This window comes from Lathamus discolor, chromosome 2 (genome assembly GCF_037157495.1).
Source record: "Lathamus discolor isolate bLatDis1 chromosome 2, bLatDis1.hap1, whole genome shotgun sequence".
Taxonomy (NCBI): Eukaryota; Metazoa; Chordata; class Aves; order Psittaciformes; family Psittacidae; genus Lathamus; species Lathamus discolor.
This window is the reverse complement of record NC_088885.1, coordinates 91,476,441-91,497,432: the sequence shown is the minus strand read 5'-3', so window position 1 is coordinate 91,497,432 and position 20,992 is coordinate 91,476,441. Positions and strand designations below refer to the sequence as shown.

Here is a 20,992-nt window from a genome sequence, read left to right as displayed (position 1 = left end):
TGGTCAATCAGGCAAAGAACAAAGAGTTAAGCTAGCAAAGAATATTCAATTTGTTGAACTAAGACTTATTTAATTTCAGCCACAGCATTTGTATTGCTGTCCATCTTCTTACGCTGACTTCCATAACATAAATAAGCCTTTCTTTCTGTTAATGTTGGCTCTGCCTTTCAGTAAAAAAGAAAATTTAAAAGCGTCTCCTTGTTTGGATACTGCAAGCTTCTACCTTAATAAATTAACTTTCTAAGGAAAAAAAAAGAAGAGGAAGAAAATCGTTCAATATACTCTGGTGCTTTTCCTTCCCCTGTCAATGACTGTTTCACAGCACTTGATAGCTTTTAGTATGTGCTATCCATCCATTCATCCACCAACACGTGCTGAAATCTGTATATTAGGAGACGCCTAACATTAAACTAGATTTGTAAGTAGCTGCTTTAGGGCACTTCTCAGTGCTTGACCAATGCTCATCTAAAAAATTCATACAAAAGAGAGACTGAGTCTGAAACTCATAAGAAAAGTGGTTTTGCAGAGTGTCCTTTGAAGAAGTCAGGCCTCCTACTGCCTAATCCTAGCTTCAACAACAAGAAGCTGACACCCTTTCAGCTGAGCCTATGCAAATAGGATCATATGAACATCCATACATGGGAAGTTTAGCAGTAGGCATGTGATGGATGTAAAAATGCTTCTGATGCATTTTTGAAGGCTAACACTTCAGCAGTAATTCTCAATTACCTCCTACAAATAACCAGGACTTTTGGCAGCTACCCAGGGATCCCACAAGTATTTTGTGGTGGTGCAGGGCCTTCACTCTAGAGATATTGCACTGCTTTCAGGCATTTTAAAGTGAGCAGTGAAACAGCAAGCTTTATTTCCAAAGGGACTCTTCTCCTCCCTGAGCTTTATGTAAACACCACAAGCCAGATGGCAAAAAAAGCATTCAAGTCCAACTGCTGCAAGGCTGCTGTGCTGCATACTGTAGTATGTGAAACGTAAAATGCCAAGTGAAAGAGCCTGTACTTGTGCCAGCTGCCAAGGATCACCCCTGATGCTGAAAGCCCTGCTTCAATGGGACCAGCGCTGCTGGCAGTTCTCACACCATCCAGGGTGCAAACTCACCCCATAACAATGACCTACTCACTGGCACTTCTAACCAGCTCAGGGAAATAATTCTGAACCTGCTGGTCATCATCTTTGGTGTACAAGTGGCAAAACACTCCTATTCTTGATTTCCAACCTGTGACTAATTTAAGCCATTTGTTCAGTGCTGGAAACTGATGAGTACACCGACTGCCAGTTTATTATTATTATTTTTTAAACATCACTGACAGTAAAGTAGCATAAAACCACAGCAGGGCAGAAGGTTACTGGCACTTGGTGTGACGATTAAATCACAAATGGCTTTGAGTCTAATCATTAGTTCATAATGCTTTCCCATGTACAGCATTCTTAACACCAATTAAGAAAGAACTGGTTATCAACAAACTCTATGCTCATATCCTCTAATATGTGAGATATATGTATTCCATCTCCATTCATTCTCACACAACCATTTGGGCCAGAGATTAATATTCTGAAGAAAACCAATGCAGAAATCTTTTCATGCAGAAAAAGAAGCAATTTTTGGAGATCCCGTTTACATGAGATAATGGATCCTAACGCTCCTGGACTGCTGGACCCAGCCACTTGCTTGATCTTTCAACAAAGGGTTCAAACTGCTTATTTCCTGGACTCAGCCACCCTGATATATGATCTCCAACAATTTCTAAGAGGAAAGCCTTACAAGTGTCACAGGGCAAAATTTATAAACCCCATATGCCTGAGGGTTACAGGCCCCAGTGTGGGGTGCAAAGAAGCACCTAACCAGAGACTGCAAATAGGCTGGAGCCTCTGCTGAAATTAGGTGCTCAAGTTATCTCTTTCAAGAGACAACGGTGCTTCTCAGTGATGATGAGGCTGCAGGGGTGCCTTGGTTTTCATATTTGGTTTTCATATTTGGTTTCAGCTGACCTTACCAGGTGAACAGGAGCCTGAAAAAAATTAGTAAACTAAATATCTGACTGTTGTTGGGTTCAAAGCTTTCTGCAGCTTGAGGCCCATAACCAAATAAATACACCTTAGTGGGTACTTTGCTGGATATCTGATGGGCTTTGGCAGATGATTTCGCTCCAAAAAGGCTCTCACACTTCAGCTTTCCAGGCAGCTACTGAGACATGAGTGTCTGCAGAAACTCTAACAAAATATAAAAGTATATGAACGTCAGGACTCATGGCAAGTGAGGCTACCTGCACTAATTTTATTTCATTTCTCACGAATTCCCAGAAGGAATTTAATCTAAAATGCCTGACAGCCATCCCTGTAAATGGGGAACTGGCAGCTGTTGCCTTGGTCAGACTATTCCACTTCCTCAGCTCTCTACTGAAATACATGAACACACCATTGCTGATCACAGAAACTGTAGCAGATGTTTTGGTTTGCTGCAAGGAGTGCAAGTGTAGCTTTTTCCTTTCAATAAAGTCTGAAACTCGTTAGGGTAGGGATACGCTCACCATAGGTGTACAGCCAGCAAGGCACCATTGAGACCCCATCACACTTTATAAAGCTTCATCTAAACAAACTGGAAACTGCAGTTGCCAGCATACCACAGTGACTATCAGAACAAAACCTTAAATAACCATAACAGTTTCCAAAAATCAAATTTTGATTTATGTTAATACATGCCACCAGCTGCCTTTTTTTACCACCAGGCTCTCATTTCTTACCTTTTTTTCCATCTGAGGGCTACCTAGTCACTCCAGACACCTGGGCCTCAAACTACTTAACATGGAGGGCCTAGCATACTTGTCAAGGCTTTAATTTCAAGTAGTTTTACTAAAAGCTATAGCTACCTGTGCATCAATACTATGTAGGATCTCAAAGCTGTTAAGAACAAAGCAATCCACTTTAATTTCCTCACGGCATTACCCCAATTTTACTCTGCTAAATCAATCGTACCCTTTGGTATAATTAATTTGGACCCACATTCCCTGACTAAACAACACTCTACAGAGGGACTCTCTCGTTTCCTTTACTAAAGACAAGCGCTGAAGACTGGTTTGGTAGACCCTATTCTTGCTGTTGCCCCTGATACACTTCACAACAATTAGGTACCAGGATTTTAAGCTTGCCTCTTTTGTTTAGCTCACAGAATGCCCTCATCCATGCTAAGCAGGCAGTCCTTTCTCCTGCAGCAAGCTCCAAGTTGTTTAAACACAATGAATGCCAAGCTTTCAAAGAAAGGAAAACACAACCACTTTGGCAAATATAAGGTGGCAAAAATTTTTTAGTTGAATTGATGCATGCTTGCAGACACACACTGTGTATTCCTTTGAAAATAGGTTTCTAACAGTGCCTGCTCTGCATACTAAATGGACTACATCTGCCTCTCTAGCACCATGCTCCCATTTTCTGCCCTTTTTCAAAGCTACGGAGTACCTAACCACTTTAAACACATGGCCTAAAATTACACAACATACTTAGGTATAGAGGGCTTTAAAATACCTGGAGATTTTTTTTTCCTCCTATTTTAGTTATATATTTGAACTTAAAAAGCAAGTATGGATTAATTATGAGTTAAATGTCTAATCACCAAGGTCAGTCTTAAGATACCATTTAATATGAACTTATCCACCAAGGTGCAGACCTAAAGCCATGTGCACACTAACACGACAGTGGCAATGCTCCTTGGAAAGAGACATAGCACAGAGCTCACAGCTGAGGAAAAGGATGGCTCTGGTAACTTGCTACTCTGCTGGTGTCCTGCTCCATGTTAGATCTGCCAAAAAGCTTCACCCCTCAGGATGCAGAGTACATTGGCTCTGCTCCACCTACCCTTTCTCTTGATTTTAAGTAACTGAATAATCACATCAGGATTACTCACATCCTTGGCTTCAAGCTGTAGACTCAAAACTCAGAAACCCATTTTCTTTAGCACTGGGCAAGTATATCAAAAGCGTATCCTTTCCTGGTTTCTGAATTCTTCAATTTGAAAGCTACCTGCATACCTATTTTAAATGAAATTACAGGCTTTTGGCAGCTAATGGGAAGGCCACCCAAAACAGGGTGTGGTGGTACAAGGCACTCACAACTGTGGACATCACAGGTGGTTGACAGATGAACAGCCCAGCTACAGATGTTGGTACTAGAAAGGGTGAGCTGGGCAGAGCAGCTGAACTTCTGTTAAGCATGAGGGAGAAGGACACAAATCAAAAAAGATAATGCATGGAAGATGTATCATCCATTTTATGTTGGACTTTGTATGGCAACACCACCTACAGCACTGAGATCTAACTGGTGGTCTGTGAGTTGGGCTTGGCTGGAGTGGTACTTCTCTCCAACACTTTAGAGCTTGGTACTGCAAACTGCACTGGTAGGCATATGGGCTGAGTTGTGAAAAGCTGCTTTTTTAGCCTGATGTGTCACCTTGATAATATGAGTAAAGTATATATATAGCCAATAAATAATATAGCTCTGGGAAGAAACTATATTCTAGCAGGGATAAATCAGGCCTTGCCTTCTAGCTAGAATGATCTTTTTGCCTTAAGTACTTCTTTTGCATGTAACTGTTGGCAACTCCATTTCCACTCTAGCCAGCTTTCCTCATTTTCTTCTATAGTCAGCACAGTGAAGGTAGAAAGGGAGAAATCATGGAGCACAGCGCCAAACCACTGAAAGGTGACTATGAATCAATACACAACCTCTGCACCTCAGCTACTTGCTGAGATCTATAGTTGTGTAGATTACCCTTACTAGATGATATAGGCTTATAAAAAAAAAAAGATTTGACATGAATGCAACTACAATGAAAAAAACCAGGGGAGCAGCAGCCTTCTTTTACACTTCATAGAAGAAAAATGTTTTGATAAAAAAAAAATAATAAACAGAGCTCATCTTGGATCTTGTTAAGAATATCTGCAAAGTCAAAATGTAATGGTAAAAATTACATCATCTCTAATCTTTATACCAACTGCTTTTCTTCAAACAACAGTAACACAAAAATGCTATTTTGAGCAGAACTAGTCACTGTATTTGTTTTCCATTAGATATACAATCTAGAATGACTCCAACAGCTAGCTGGGCATGAACTTTATTAAACTCTGTACCACTTGCATCAGCCCTAGTAACTCCCTGCCTATTCTTGCTGCTATTTCAGTCAAGCTTCAGAGGAAGAGATAATACTCTGAAAATCCTGACAGGAATTAACACCATTGTTACTCAGACACAAACAGAGCAGACAGTCTGTGTTTACAAAGCATGCACAATCTCAGGTGAATACAACATGCTTCTGAGCACACTGCATTGATCTGACCAGTTTCAACGCTCAGTCATGATGTAATAAATCCCCTTTTCCCTCTTGCAAGAAAAGTCTGGCCTGCATCATGTACAACAAAAAAAAAAAAAAAAAAGAAACATTGAAAATACAGACTTGAAGATATTGACTATTCTTCCTTACCTCTATTCCTTCCTTGTTTAAGGCGTATTCGTCAAAGTTCAATATAGCAGTCTTGATAGTGCGGGGAGGGGGCAACACAGTCAAGCCAATATTAATAGCATTGCTTCGTTTTGAGTCCAATACAATGATCTCCTGTCGCTTCCCATCTGCAGCAGTTTTCTTGGTAAAGAAGAGAACAAGAATATTATTTCTCCAGCCTGTTTTAAGAAGAAAAAGTCACTTCTTTCACTAATGAAATCACCTACTCAAAGGTGATGATACTGGATGTAAAACTAATTCATTTATAGCCATCCAAAAAGCTGAATTCTTCTACCACATCCTTACTGTTACCAGCATGAGCTGCCAGTATTTAACCAGAGTGCTGAATGCAGTCTTGGATGCTGTGCAAAGCAGAGCTAGCCTGAGACACAGGAGTGCGTGCAAGGGCTGGGAACACTGAAGTTTGGGGCAGGAGTCTGTCTGAAAAAAGCCTGAAGCTGTCTCTGATGGGCAGCAGCTCTGCCACAGGGTCAGTACAGTAGTAGCTGGACAGCTGATGGGCTCTGGGGCTCAATTACCCCTTGGATGAGTCAACCCAGAGTGGCCACCGATCCTCTCTCGCCTGTGTAGCTGGATGGGAAACAGACAGTGTGGCTCCTACCCGCCTGCCAGTCATCTCCTCTGTTATAAATCCAACCTGGGCACTGGCAAAGGAGCTGTAGAGGCCTTTCTGGAGACATTGGGATGGTTTTCTGACCTCTGGCTGCCAGAGGAAAGGTATTCTACATTATGCTCCTGATATGTCTGTCAAAACCTTCACAGGTGCAGAACAGTTTCAACCCTTCTGCTTTTTTCAAAGTTCTATTTGAGACTAGACATAATCTTTGGATCTTACCTCCAGTATAAGCAACAATGAAAGCACAAATTCTCCACTTGTGCTAAGGATTGCTTTTTAGACTACGAAACGTTTTTCTCCACGTCCTTGGGGTCTGCACAACAGTCACCAAGTCAAAACATACCCTACTGTCAGGTCTACATGCTGTTTCTGCATTGGAAGAACTAAGGCAGCAAATATGATTCAACCAAAATACCTCCAGATGTGGGTCAGCTCATTATGGGAATGATGTTCTCTCATTAAAAAGATGCCTTTTTCTGGCATAGCTCAGTTCCTTGCCTGCACAGGAAGAGGTTTGCCCACCAGTCATAGCACCCTGCCCAGCATGGTGCGTGGCACCACAGCACTTTTATCATACCTACATGATTAATGTGGTACGATGCAAGTTCTGTGTGCAGATGAGACTGACAACAAGTGCACTTCACAGGAGCTGGGGACTACCACATGGCTATGATCTCTGAAAGTAATAACAGGGTTGGGTTTTTTAAAATTAAACACTTCTGCTGTAAACTGGGTAAGTTTTAGGAGAGCAAAGATAAAATTTGTTTTCAATTTTTATATTTCTGTTCTGTCAGAACTGCTCTCTTAATTCCTTAAAAGCATTCCTGAGCCTTCTTGAACCTTCCCTTCTTTGGGTAAAAAAGCCCTCTTTTTCTCAGGAGCTACCTGAAGGATCTGAGATGCAACTTCTCCTTTAAAGCAGTCACGTCTACTTTCAGGGCCATTAATCACATTTTCAGGACCACAGTTAGAGGTCAAGGCCACATAAAAACAAGTGGGGCTCACCAGAGACTTCTTCCTCTTGAGTCTGTGTTACACTAAGCCTTTTTCAAACTACCACTTTTTACCTTGTCCTTCTCAGCACAGAATTACACATCTCCAAAGAATTTATGCAGAAGGGAAAAGGCTGGGGAAAGGAGTTAAATTTAGGCTTCCCACATGTGGTATGGGTAAGTAAGCCTCAAATCTGCAGCTCTGTTTTTAGGTTCACAAGTCTGACAAGAGAGACATTCATTTGGGGGACATATGATGCTAACCACTGGGATCACTAAGATTGCAACAGCGCACTTGCTATTTAGCAGTGAGTTATGAAAGACAGATGAGCTGTACAGGGGATGTATGCATGTAGGTATTTTCCAGAGCTATAACTGCATAGGGAATATAAGATTTTGGGGTAAGTAACTCTTCAGAAACAGGGGCAGAAGAGATTTTAAATCCATTCTGGGGACAACGGCTAAGTTACAAAAAAAATCCTTTCGAAATAAATAAAAGGAAGAAGAAACGAGAAAGATTTTACTACTATGAACTTTATCACCCCACCACTAGGAAAAGAACTGCTTTTTGTCTGCAATTAAATTGCACACATGTAAGTGTCTGTTAAAATAAGCTACACCTATTAATTTCTATCACAATATTAGGTGACTTCAGACTGGGCTTTATAAGTTCATTAACAGAGAATGACTTCAAGTGCTTGAGGGAATATTGCACTAGTGCCCTTGATTTTATATTTTATTGTGTCAGTATGTAACGTAATCCCTGAACTTCTGAATATTATATTGTTAACTGTAAATGCAAAATGAATTACAAATATATCAAGTGGTATAATTTGTGGGAAACGAATGTTCCTCCAGCGCACTAACAATTACAATGAATCTCGATCTTTACAAGACCTAACTGGCCAGATTCTGTTCTGCTTGCCGGGTAGCCCAAATAGGTTACTTAAAAACTGCTATCATCCCACAGAAGGTGATTTGTGGTCTTATGAGCACATGGTCTAAAACAGGCCTCTTTGCTTTAACTAAAATAGGAAAATTTAAAATGCTTTTCCAGTGATCATATAAACCAAGTAATTATATATAAGCATCAAGTCAGAAATATCTCCATTTACATTTGTAGAACAACCTGCATCTCAGTAGTGCAGAAAAAAATGGGCAATCCCTTAATAGCCAGATGGCATTTTTTCTTTAATTTCTATCTCAATGAACAAGGATTTAGCACTATGAGTTTAAAATGGAATCACTCAGCTGCCACTGATTTTGTCCAGGATACATATATATAATCTTTTTCAGAATTTCTTGTCCACATTTATGACTTGCCGTGTCATTTATTCAAATTACAACAAATGTTTCCAAAAGGAATAAGTATCAAGACATGTATATACATATGCACATGAAAACATGTGTCTTAATTTTTTCCTTCTAATAGTTTCTATGTCTGTGGGCACACGATGGATCACTATATCCCACAGGGTATAGATGAATCAGCAAAACTTTCATGCACAACCAAGTTCTGAACAACCAAGGCTGATTCAGTAGTGTCTGTGTGTTTTCATTTCTCCTCACAGAAAAACAAACACTTTGAAGTGCTTTGTTTGGTGGAGTGAGAAAGAAAGAAATGCTAGACTGGCTTGGAGGGGATACCTGATTACTCTTCCTATTCACAAGCATAATGTTGTGGTCCCGTATTTAGAAAATAAGTGTTCCGCAACTAAAGGTGCTCCATTAACTATAATCATTGTGCAAGTTGTCCAGTGTGGCATAAGTTTTCCTAAAATCAAGAATCTCCCATCCCAGCCCTCCTTCTCCCCAACTCCCATATTATATCCTACAACTTAAAACCCTCTTTATTTTATTGCAGTCTATTGTGTTTAATGAAAAACTTCTCATGAGCCAGGAAGTAGCTGTTTATAGCTGTGTGTTGTGGAAATCACAGTGAAGGATTAGAAACTGGAGTAAAATTGGTTACAGCTGTATGAAAGACCATATGCGTAACACAGAGCCACCCCCACCCCCCCCACACATACCCCCTGACTTTGCTTTTCCTCTCATCCTTCTAGACTGTTACTTTTCCGTGCTCCTAATTCCATCTATTGCTATGAAAACTGGAGATTTGACTTTTGATTTGTTGCTCTCTGCTCTTTTCTTCAGCTGAACTGAGCTGTGAGTCAGACTTTACAATATTATAGAATAAACCTGTTTTGGATTGCAGCCATTGGACAGGAGAAACTAGACACAACGGGGAATGTACTCCCTGGAAATAAACCAAGCAGTCTGGAAAAAGCGAGAGCTATCCTAATTTGAGTGCAATATTCGTACCAAACCTCAAGTCTTTTATGGATCCAGTGGTCTGCTTAATTACTCCTACTCTCATTTGACCTAAGGATCATCTCCTACCCTTGAAGATTTGCTTGTATTCTCTAAAACCAGGCAGGAGTCTCAGAAGTCAGGGTAAACTTCCACTATGGTATTCCTTGGTCACCATTGTCTTCCCTCTAGAGACAATGAGACTTCAATGTCTGTGTAATGGGACAGGGTGTAAAGAGAGCCAAAAGCATAACGTCTCATGCAGAGAGCAGTTATTAGTCTCCGAGAGAAAAGCAGTCACCTAAATCATTCCTCAGACTTGCACTAATTTCAAAGAAACCTGCTCACTCATCTTCCAGCCAGAAGCCAAAAGCTGTGCCAAAGCATCAGGCAGGTTTGCGAAGCAAGTGTGAGGGAGGGAAAATGGCCAAAAGTAGTTTGGGAATGTGCACAGTTAATGACTGCAAAAGTGAATATGTCAGAATTCCAACAATTTAACATTTTATCAAAATCTTGGGTGAGAATAAAAGATTAAGAGTCAGCCAGAGAGATCCATTACAATACTGGCATTTAGCACAAAGCTAAACCTTGGAAATGGCAAATATGTCATCATTCCACATTCAATTCAAGGAATTAAATGTTTTATGGATCTAAGAAAATGCTCTCATTCCTTCCATCTATGAACCATCTGTGGCAGATTTGTATTTACAGGGAGAGAGATGAGGAGTAACACACCACGATGTCACCAGCATTCCTTCCTCAGCAGAAAAGGAATTAGAGAAAGAAATTAATCTCAGCCAAACGAACTATATGTGTTTTTAGAGCTGCTATGCCATACGTTTCAGACCTACATGCATCTATGTCAGGTAAGAACAACGGTGGCAGGATCTATGCAAGCCATCTATGTATGTACCTGTTGTTTGTCAGGTACTTAATGAGGGGCTTGATTGTTCAAATTACAATGTTTCCACTTGGCCAAGAAGTTCAAGAAGGACTATTAGAAAATTTTGAGTTAATAACCCACACAAGTGACATGGAGAACTTTTACTGTGAGACATCCAGTCTCCCTAGATGACAGCAAACAATAATATGCAGGATGGGTAGGACAGATAACAACTTTGCCAGCCAAAGAGAAGAAAAATATGCAAGGTGCTGGTGGGTTTTTATGTCACTATAAAACATACAGGCATACAGAGAAAACATATAAGTGATTTATTTAAGTAAGAGAGATTGACATCTTTTACTAGCATTTTAATTGGAAAAAAAAATTGCTTCCTTGATACTGATTATTCTGCTCAGAATTTTATGTAGCCATGAAAAGCAAACTTTAAGCTAATAACTTTTTAAATGCTACTTCAAATTCCTAAGTGTAACTATAAAAGGCTCCCTTTTGTTGTTGAGTCTAATGTTAAACAGCCATGTCACCCAGCCTTTCTGAATTTATTTTATAACAATACTAAGGAAGAGGGAACCCTAGCTACAGAGGTATTTCCTGTGCCAGCTTCTATCCTAAAATTTGGAGAGCCACATTGTACAAATTAAGGATCTAAAATAAGCCTGTCCGCCAGTATAAAACAAAAACCCAACACCCCTGCAGAGTTTAGCTGTAAACTTTGTCCAGCTGATAAATCGATCCCGCTGAACAAAGCACATGTGTAGCCTCTTTGCAGCAGAGCCAGTTTGGTATTCTAACCTTTCCACATAATGATTAGGAAAATATTACCAAGTGAGGAACTGTCAAATTCACAGATATGAATCATCATGCCGTGACCTTTACCTGACTGTAACAGAAAATATTTCAGATTTCAATACCTAGTTTGGCACTCAGCCATAAACAAGCTAAAAAAGAATGTGTTGGTATTCCCCACCTGAATTAATGTCCCCAAACCGACAGACCTGAGACAGGATGGCAGCTTGGCATGTACACCACCCTAAACTCATCTCCTAGTTTCAGGCCATGGAATATCATCCATCATAGGCCAAGTGAGAACCAGAATTTTCCATCATTTTCATACAAACAATATAAATCACGGAGATCTAACTCAGAACGAATACCAATACAACAGCAAAATAATAACAAGCTGAATACGCGCCGTACCTTTGTGACAGGCAGTTCCTTGGATTTAGACTCAAAGAGATGCTCCAGTTTGGAAGTGTCCACCTTAATGGGTTCCAGTTTCGACCACAGGAATTCTCTGCAGCGTTTGTTGTTTTTACACTGCCACTCAAATGGCCGTACCTCATTCCAAAACAGACGAATGGTTTTCTTCTTCTTTATAAATGCTGGCTGACCCCTAGAAACCTGGGGTGACCCTAAACCCTGAGGAGTGCTGAACAGCGGAGGAGGAGCCAATAAATTAGCAGAGGGTGGAGGTGGAGGCGGACATCCAAACAGCGGGGGAGGTGGTGGAGGAGGCAAACCCAGAAAGGAAGGTGGAGGTGGAGGAGGGGGAACAAGGGAGTCCCCGGGACCCATATCCATGTCCAACACATCTACATCGTCCTCCTCCCCCAAGTCTGTAAAATCCATGTCTTTGATTTTAAGTTCTCTAGGATTAGCCATGAGCTGATCCCAGATGTAGTCAGATTCCTTCTTCGGCTGTGCTGGAGTTTTCTCAGGGACCTGTTCACTGATTTCATCTTCAGGCACAGCTGTCCCCTTGGCCAGCTCACCACTGTTGAATTTTTCTGCAAAGGCTTTCACGCTGCCTTGATTGTCCAGATTTCCAATCTCCATCTTTTTGACGCTTTCATCTTTGGCCTGCTTTGTGGCCTGAAGGATAGAGATCCTACTGGCTAGGCTAGTGAGTGACTCCTCACTTTCCTCCGTCTCCTTTTCCTCCTTCGCCTCCAGCTCCTTCTCCTCTTCATCCTTGGGTTTTTTGTTATGCGCATACAACATGTCCAGCATAAACCGCTTGTTGTTGAGAATGTTGCTGCACTGTTCATTCACACCAGCATCCTGAATGGTCTGTGACCATGGACCTGCAATCACACACACACAGACAGAAAGAGTCAAGGGGAGGGAGCCAAAGCACCAAGAACACTCTTTAACCCACCAGAAAAAATGGGAGGACGCATGCACAATTATTCTGAAAATGGGCAAGCAGTAGCTTTAAACATCTTGAAGTAAATGAGAGTGCTGATAGATGGCCCAATATTGATGGGCTGGGAGTAATTCTCAACAAAGGAATAGGAGCTGAAAATAACCAGCATAGCCTGGGAGGGATTTGAACCCCAGAGCAGGCTGCATACCCACGGTATAGTTCTCAGGGCAACTTAATAAGTGTAAGCAAGATTTAAAAAGTTACTTCTAGGAACATGAGCACCTTTACAAAAGAGCTTTGGAAAATGCTGCTCATCATCAACCACTGTTACCCTCCCTGTGATATATAATGGCATTGAAAGCCTAATGGCCGTCTTCCCACATCACAATCATTTAACATCACTGTAATGAAGCTTCATCTTTCTGACTACTATTTTTCTCAACAATAATCTGCAAAATACCATGTTTGAGACAGCACCATAAATAACAAAGTATAGTGGTCAAATTGTAAAAATAAATGATGTAAGTGTCTCTGTGACTAAATTTCCTTTAATATAATGCTGCTAACCAATGTGGATAGGGTGTCTAAAAAGTATGGTGCTTCTTTTTCCAGTGGGCATCATATGAAATGATTAAACATGAACAAAGATAATTCTTCACACTTACTGTATTTCCTGTATGGGATTCCTTCTGTTCCCCATAGTCTTTGCACATTTTATTAATGTATTTTTTATAAACTCTATTTCTTAAACACATTTCATTTTGGTTGTTAGCCTGCCTTCTTTTTGGCCCCTTGTGGTTAAACCTTTTCCTTTATACCTATCAGTTGCCCTTTTTCTTAAACTTCCATTTTACCTGTGTTTCTCCTCTTTCTCCCCTTCTTCACCTGTTTTAATACTTTAGAGTTTTAAACATCTTTTATGGTTTCCTTCAATGGAGTTGTTTTTTTACTATCTATTCCTGTGCTCTGAGAAGTGTCCCCTTGGCGAGATCCACATCCAGGGCTCCACAGCTCTCGCTTACCCCTTACACCACATTAAGATGTAGGATGGGTCTCACAGCACAAAGCATATGGACAGCAATGACTCTCACCTAAGCCACATTTTAAGATGAGTCCAGAGATTTAACCCCAAACAAAAGAAAGACTCCTTTTTCAGCAATGGATGCAATCTCCAGAACTGTTTCTTTCAACTTTCCTGAAGAAGGATTGACTGCTTCCATTACCTGCTTATTCTTCTTCCCACCTTACCTATGGGATTGCTTTTTCACCAAGACTTGTCACCTGAGGTAGTTTCTTAGATTTGTCTTTGATGTAGTTTCGCTAGACAATGTGACAACTCCTTCCCCACACCACAAATTTTACCTGCTAAGCCTCTCCAAGGACTTCCCCCTACTCCCAGCTTTTCCTTCAAATATCCGTTCTTTAGATCCCTCCTATAAATCCCTCATGACCTACCTGCTCTCAGTTTCAGCCGCTGGGATCTTTCATGATTTAACCCCTTTGCAAAACTGCTCATCAAAATTCCCCCAGACAAAATCTCCAACTTGGGCTCTCCAAGACTCCTCCATGTGCCCTAGCTGATCAAAGATCAGTGAAGACTCTGGCTACCTTGCTCACCTCTTCTGCACTCATCTCCACAGGTAAAGCTTTGAAATATCAGTGGAGAAACATGGCATGTTGGAAGCCAAATTCAGCAGGCTAGCTAATGAAGGAAGAGCCAGGACCGAAGGCTTTACTCCTTTGCCCTTAATGCATCTGGGCAGAACAAATGGGCCACCTCATAAATGGCAAACTGCTTGTTGGAAATGTGAGAACTGCTGAAGAATGTGCTTTCTTTTGCTTTCTGAATCTCCTCACTTACTAGACAGCAAACAACCCACTACATGAGACCTCCTACATAGCACAAACTAGTAAATCTTTGGTCTACTGGTAACATAGGTCAATTTTAAGATGTTGATTTTTCAATAACAGTGTACATTTCTTAGCTTTTAACAAAAAACATGTAAGCACTTAGAGTAGTAACAGCTTGGTACCTGACAAGATGAGGGAAAAACCCTATAACCTCTTCTGCCTTATTTGCGCTTGGACTATCTTGGAACATGCCACAGTGTAACAACATCCTTCACCTGTCATACATCCCTTCTCTTTCCTACATACATATCCATCTACATTCTTTAAGACTACAGTAGCATTCTAGGTAACACAATCTCAGCGCTGGTTGAAAAAAAAATCGCTCTTAAATTTAGAATAAAATGATGGTATTAATTGTCTGTGCCATAAAATTTTTCCCAGGAAAGAAAACCCGACACCACCAGCAACAAAACCCCTCAGAAGTGATGGGGTTTAAACGTGAACAACACAATCTGACAGTTTATTTCTGTGAGGTAATCCTTGTGATTCAGAGTTATCCCTCTTCTTTCAGGAAAGATCAAAACTATTTCAAACTGTGAATTTTTGTAATTCTTGTTTTCTTACCTAGAATTTAGAAAACTTTGAACAATGCACTCAACTGTCCAGCCCTAAGAAAACTTGGAAACCAAATGCCCTAACAACATTAAATTCCTTCACCTCCATAGAAAAAGGGGAAAAGAATAATTAATCAAAGGTTCAAAATCTGCTTTTCACTCCCTCCCTGCCTGAGTTGGATGTCAAGCTCTAGTTGTCATTATCTCTCCAGGCAGAAAGCTGGCTCTTAAGATGACTTCTAGGCTGGACCTTTACAGGTGCCTGGTGGCACACCTGCACAGAACAACTGTTCACTGCAGAAATGGTCTTTTCCAGTCGAGGTCTACTTCATGTGCCTCCTCCACACCATCTAAAGATGGCCACATATCTTTAGCAGCTCCAATGTATCCCTCTCTGCTTTCTGAAACCTAACCAAGATGGGAGAACTGGAAGGAAGGAACAAACACTCCAGTCCTCATTGCTCTTTCTCTTCCACAAAAAGGATGAGAAAAAGTATCTGGAATCTCATGACAACTTATTTCAGCACAACCCCTTGTCTTACTGTCTTATGTGTAGAGGATTCTCTGGGAGCCAGAGATGCAATTTGCTGCAACACGATGATTCCACACTTAATATATTACCTTATGAGAAAATTGTCTCAAATCAAAGGAAACCTCATTTCATCAAGGTGTTACAGTCTCTCAAACATAGAAACCCCATTCCATCTGTGATTTCCAAAGAGAGAGTAGACCAAACTTGTCCAGGGTGAAGAAAGTCTTACATAGGTGCAAAGGGTTTGTTAGCTAATTTACACAACAACAGAGATGCTAATTAAACATTTTGTTACACCAGAAACCCTTCATTATTGAAAAAACTTCACTTTACCAGTTTCATTGTCACTGGTTAACTTGTCCTCTCTCTCTTCCCTCTCTAAAGTGCTGCTTGCTGAGGATATACTGGATGCAGAGCAGTTGTCTTTTTCATTCACTTCCTCATTCTGCCTCTCTTTTTCACTGAGTATTGCACTTTCTTCTGGCTCTCTTTCTCGTCCTTGCTCCACCTCACTCTCTGGTCCCACCTCTGTAGTCTCTATTTCCTTGGGTGTCTCCGTTCCCTGCTTGGCCTCAGCCTCCTGTTCTGGTTCTGTCTCTGTCTCTGGTTCAGGTTCACTGGCACTCACTGGTGAAGAGAACAATGGGAGAAAGATATTCACTTAACAATGGAATTATCTCAGGCTCACCCCTCTAAATGAGAGTGACTTGAAAGTTGTACAAGTGCTTCACAGAAAGAAAATAAAAAGCAAGTCCATGGCATGCTGAACATTAAGAGCAACAGACTGATGAATGTTGTGTGACGACAGCATTGCACGTGAGAGTGGCCTGGCAAACCCCGTTGCTTGCCAGCCTGCTATTTCTGTACATACTTCCACAGCTGGAGTGTTGTACACACATAAGGATTTGAAGCAACCAGCAGAAAATGGGCATCCCACCTGAGCGTGACTGACAACTCAGTGCCTAGACAGAGCCAGGAAGGAAGAGATCTTTTAAAAAGGGAAAGGAGGGAGAGTGTGGCTTTTGGTTGAATTTTCTTTGGGTTCTGGAAGAATTCTTTTCTCACCTGATGAGGAACACTTCAACGAGAAAGTACAAATATTAGTTTTATTAACACAGTTGAATGGCACAGTCTGGAAATGGCACTGTCACACTTTTGGCTGACAAAACCCATATGTTTTTCATGCACATTTACTTCAGAATAGCCACATCAAAAGTGAACAAAGTTTCCAACTGCTTGGCATATAGCAGAAATTCAGTTTCCAATTGGTTGCCATATGGCATACTTGGCTTTTTATCAGTTGGCACAAAGCAAACACTGTTGGTAGTAAACTTGGTTTCTTCTTCCCTGCTTTATCACTGACATTGAAATTCATTCACTTTTAGGCCTTTGAGCTTTAACAGCAGATTTTCACATGCAAATATTCTCTGCATGCTGCAAAGAAACTGAAAAGCATCCACACATATTCATTTCAAGCAGCTCACAATTTTCTGAAAACTGAAATGGCCATGCGAGAGTGATGAAAATGGGCATGCAAGTTAGTTCTGCTTACTTCCCAAATTCCTTCTATACTAAATTGTGTTTTGGGTGGCTAAACTACAATGACCAAGTCATACTTGTTTTTTCCTTCTATTAACTGTTTCATGCTGTGTGCCTAGACTCTTTTCTGAGACATCCCCACAAAGAATAATGATTTCTAGCAATATTTGTGCCTATCTTTACAATAACACCTATGTCTCTAAGCCAGCTTTCAGTAATGCATCTTCAGTACCATATTATTCCACTTCATTTCATATAATTTAAGTGTACAAAATTGCAAAAGCTTCTTTTGCCACCAATTTCACTGGAGCTAAGCTTCTACACTTTCACAATTGATTTTAAATGTTTAATGTTTAAATATTTAGATAAATAACCAGACATGCGTACCTATAATACATTTATATATGAGAAATGTACGTTTAATATACAGTTCATTCTCACTCAAATCCCTCTTAAGATGTTTTGAAACACTCCCAATTTGAAGCCTACCTTTCTTATACATAAAGAGCATCTAAAAGTCTAATTTTAGAAATGCAAGCAGCTCTGCACACACTTTGTCTCTCTAAATGTACCTTACCTATGGCTATACACTGGACACTGCCTATGAGAAAATCAAAATTATAGAGAGCTGGCAAGAAGCTGGCAGACACCCTGAATCCCAGTGGTGGTCTTCTGACCACAGCTGTCAGCGTGTAGGTATAGCACAAAACCAGTTTAAAGTCAAGCCAAGATTTGAATATAACTGAGATGGAAGCTTAGGAATCCTTCAGGAGTTCATGGAATTAACATGGTACTGTAGCATGAAATGCTGAGCTTGCCATGTTGTGATGGTCCATATATACTACTGCCATCATTTCATCCTGGAATAATAATGGTTTCATATGAATTTTATATGCTTCTCTCTAGAAATAGTGTCATGCAATAGCCAAAAACGTTAACTGTAACAGCTCAGGTGGAGAAAGAAACTGACTAAAACATGGTGAGGACTGTTAATGTTTGTGGCACCTTTATTGTCAAGAAGCTACACTGAAGATTCAATAGGATAAAGTAGGGGAAATGTAAGGAATGTTTGAGAAAAATAAAATATTCAAAAGAATTCTGGATACTCCTCAAACAAGGAATATTCCACACATACCAGAAAGATACAGTATCTTAGCAGAATCTAATATATAACAAAGAGTAAAGAGCAATATAGTGACACAGGCTGCTCTTTTGAATTCAAGGAGTATCAAAATCAAAGCACTTCTATAACAAAACAAGGATGTGTTGACACTCATTTTCATAGAATCATAGAATCAACTAGGTTGGAAAATACTTTAAGATCACAGAGTCCAACCATTATTCCATGTCACTGAGGTCCTCATCTACATGTTTTATGAATGTCTCCAGGGATGGTGATTCCACCACTTCCCTGAGCAGCCTGTTCCAATACCTGATCACCCTCTTGGTGAAGAAATTGTTCCGAATATCCAATCTAAACCTTCCCTGGCGCAGCTTGAAGCTGTTACTTCTTGTCCTATTGCTTCTTACTTGGGAAAAGTGACCAGCCACTTCCTCTCTCCATTTTGCCAGTCTCTCTCTTTTTAGGGATAATATCAAGCAACCCACCTATAACCCAAGTAACTTATAAATAGTGAGCTAAGTCCATTAGCGTTTCCCTTAAAAAGCAGTTGAAAAATCAAATCTGTCAGCAAACACTAGCAGAAGAACCAAGCCAGCAATCAAGACCTGTGTCCATTACTTGCAGTTCCACTTTGTAATCCATTGTGATGTGATAAGGACTTCTGAAGATGTTAAAAAATACAGTTCTCAGTGAATGTCTGGTGGTGGCCTACTGAAAATGAGCTGGGACTTTTAGTCTCTTATCTATGGGATCCATCTTCACACCAGACAAAAAGAGTTCAATAGTAGAGGCAATCTTTCTTCACCTGCAAATGCCATTTTTCACACTTCTCCCAAGGCTTAGTTTCTCCCCCACCTTAAACCAAATAATCAAAAGTTTCATTTGCAATTGGATTAATCAGGAGGAAGAAAACTGTATGTATATTTAAGGACTAATTTTTGACTTATATGCCCTCTTCTTTTTTAGCCAGAACTTAATCTCTAAAAATGCATAATTGGAAAAAAAAATGGAAAGACTTCTTGGAAGATTGAAATCTCTCAAGCACTTCATCACTAAAAGAGACAGTGTAAGAGAATGTGTAAAGACTTTGTTGTAAAAGAGACAGTGTAAGAGAATGTGTAAAGACTTTGTTGTTTTGAGATGTGGTGCAATCTGCATCTTCTGACAGTTTCAAGACTTGGTCATAAAAAGCCCTAGCAACCTGATCGGTTATGATCTGATCAGATGTTGGTGACAGCCCTCTTTTGAGGGAGAGGTTAGAAATGACAGTAAGCTGCTCTCTTCTGAAAAATTTGGCTACGGGCTTACATTATACAGGGACATGGAGAATAGTGACTTTCCTTTTGATACTCAACTACAAATAAACTTTGAAGCAGACACAAGATGTTGCATCCCTAGTACCTGCAGGTAAGACCTCAACCCCATAGTCCTATAAGCCCCTCAGAGAGAACAAACATTCGTCTGTGTCTACATCTAATCCCCTGCAAGGGTAACAGTAATTTTCTTAGCTCTCTACTTGGAACTGGGAGGTACATAGGCTAAGTTTCTCCTGAGGATACATACACTAAGTCTGAAGATGGCTGTACCTACCTGAAACTCTCTTGGTTCAACTGTTTTGGCATTGCTTAAAGTCTTGATTGTAATCTCCCTTCAGTTCCTCCAACACAGGAATCCTCTTGCTATGAATACATCACGGACTCTCTTTTTTCCTCCACCCCCACCCTTATCTTTTCTTCCCATTCCTTGTGATGATAAAAGCTAGCACAGAGTGATTACCAGTAGGGAACTGGCTCTTTCTTCATTAAGTCAGAAATTATGTTCCTTTGTCTCCCACCCAAGTTCCTTCTCTGACTTCCTGTACTCTCGCTCCTTTGGCTCTACAACTGGGGCTGCAATGGCCTCACTGCACCCTCAGACCCTGGTGCTTCTCCATTTACCGAAATGTTTTCACCAGTCATACTGTAGGCAGTGTTTAAGCTTTGCTCAGCTACTAATATGTTCAGAAGGCTTCCTACTGTCCACAGTGTGCGCTTGGGTTGGCCTGCTTACTTCCTCAAGTGCTAAAAAATCTGCTTTTCTGAGAGAAGGGTTCATCTCCAATTCCTTCGTTGACTGACTTCAGAGATGTCTTGGTTATTGTGCTTTGCACATGTGCTCTTCATAAAATATTCTCCAATGAAATTACAAAAGAGGAAGTAGCTCTCACAAAAAAGAAACCAACATTAAGTTCCACTTTGCAGTTATGGGATTGCCTTCATTTCCTCTGAATGCCATACCCCAAGTTTTACAAGAGTAAGTCTTACAAGGCTTGATAACTTTAGTGGAACCAATTGTTTTATACAAGAAAACACTTCAGCTCAGTAATTCCAGATTTTTATATTGGGTAATGATAAGGAGATGTTTCACAGCATGGGACAAAGTTCCACAGCCAAAATCCATTTCCTTCTTAAGTCCAGTAGATACTGGATGGCATAAAATAAATTTGACTCTGAAATTTTGCTAGTAAAGAACACACTTCCCGTTTGACTTCAGGTTCTGAATTCTGCAGATGAATATCACATACCCATTAACACCATTCTTGTAGAGTCTTTGGAGGGTCCTATGCCCAGAACCAAGGAAGTGTTTTGCTTGTGCAGTTTCATCCTTTCTTGGGAAGATGGTGACCCCCATGTTCAAAGCAACTGCTTCGGGTACAAGTAATCTCGATTCTGTCCATGGCTGTATTTCAGCTTTCCTACAACTTCCTTAAGCAAGTTAATGCCTCAGTTTCTCTATCTATTAAGTGGGATTCATAACATTTCCTAAAGACAGTAAAAGTCAAGATTTTAAATCATTATAGAGCAT

General features: G+C 40.4%; 1 protein-coding gene across 6 annotated transcripts in view; it reads right to left on the bottom strand.

Moving 5' to 3' along the window:
- Positions 1-20,992, bottom strand: part of FHOD3 (formin homology 2 domain containing 3) — a 379,358-nt gene that overhangs the window by 52,446 nt on the left and 305,920 nt on the right. For all 6 annotated transcript variants that reach the window (XM_065667731.1, XM_065667733.1, XM_065667735.1 and 3 more), the window contains 3 exons: positions 15,820-16,113; positions 11,541-12,427; positions 5,486-5,644 (listed from right to left, as the gene is read on the bottom strand). In XM_065667731.1, coding sequence (XP_065523803.1) covers positions 5,486-5,644; positions 11,541-12,427; positions 15,820-16,113 — 1,340 coding nt within the window. The remainder of the gene's footprint in view (positions 1-5,485; positions 5,645-11,540; positions 12,428-15,819; positions 16,114-20,992) is intronic.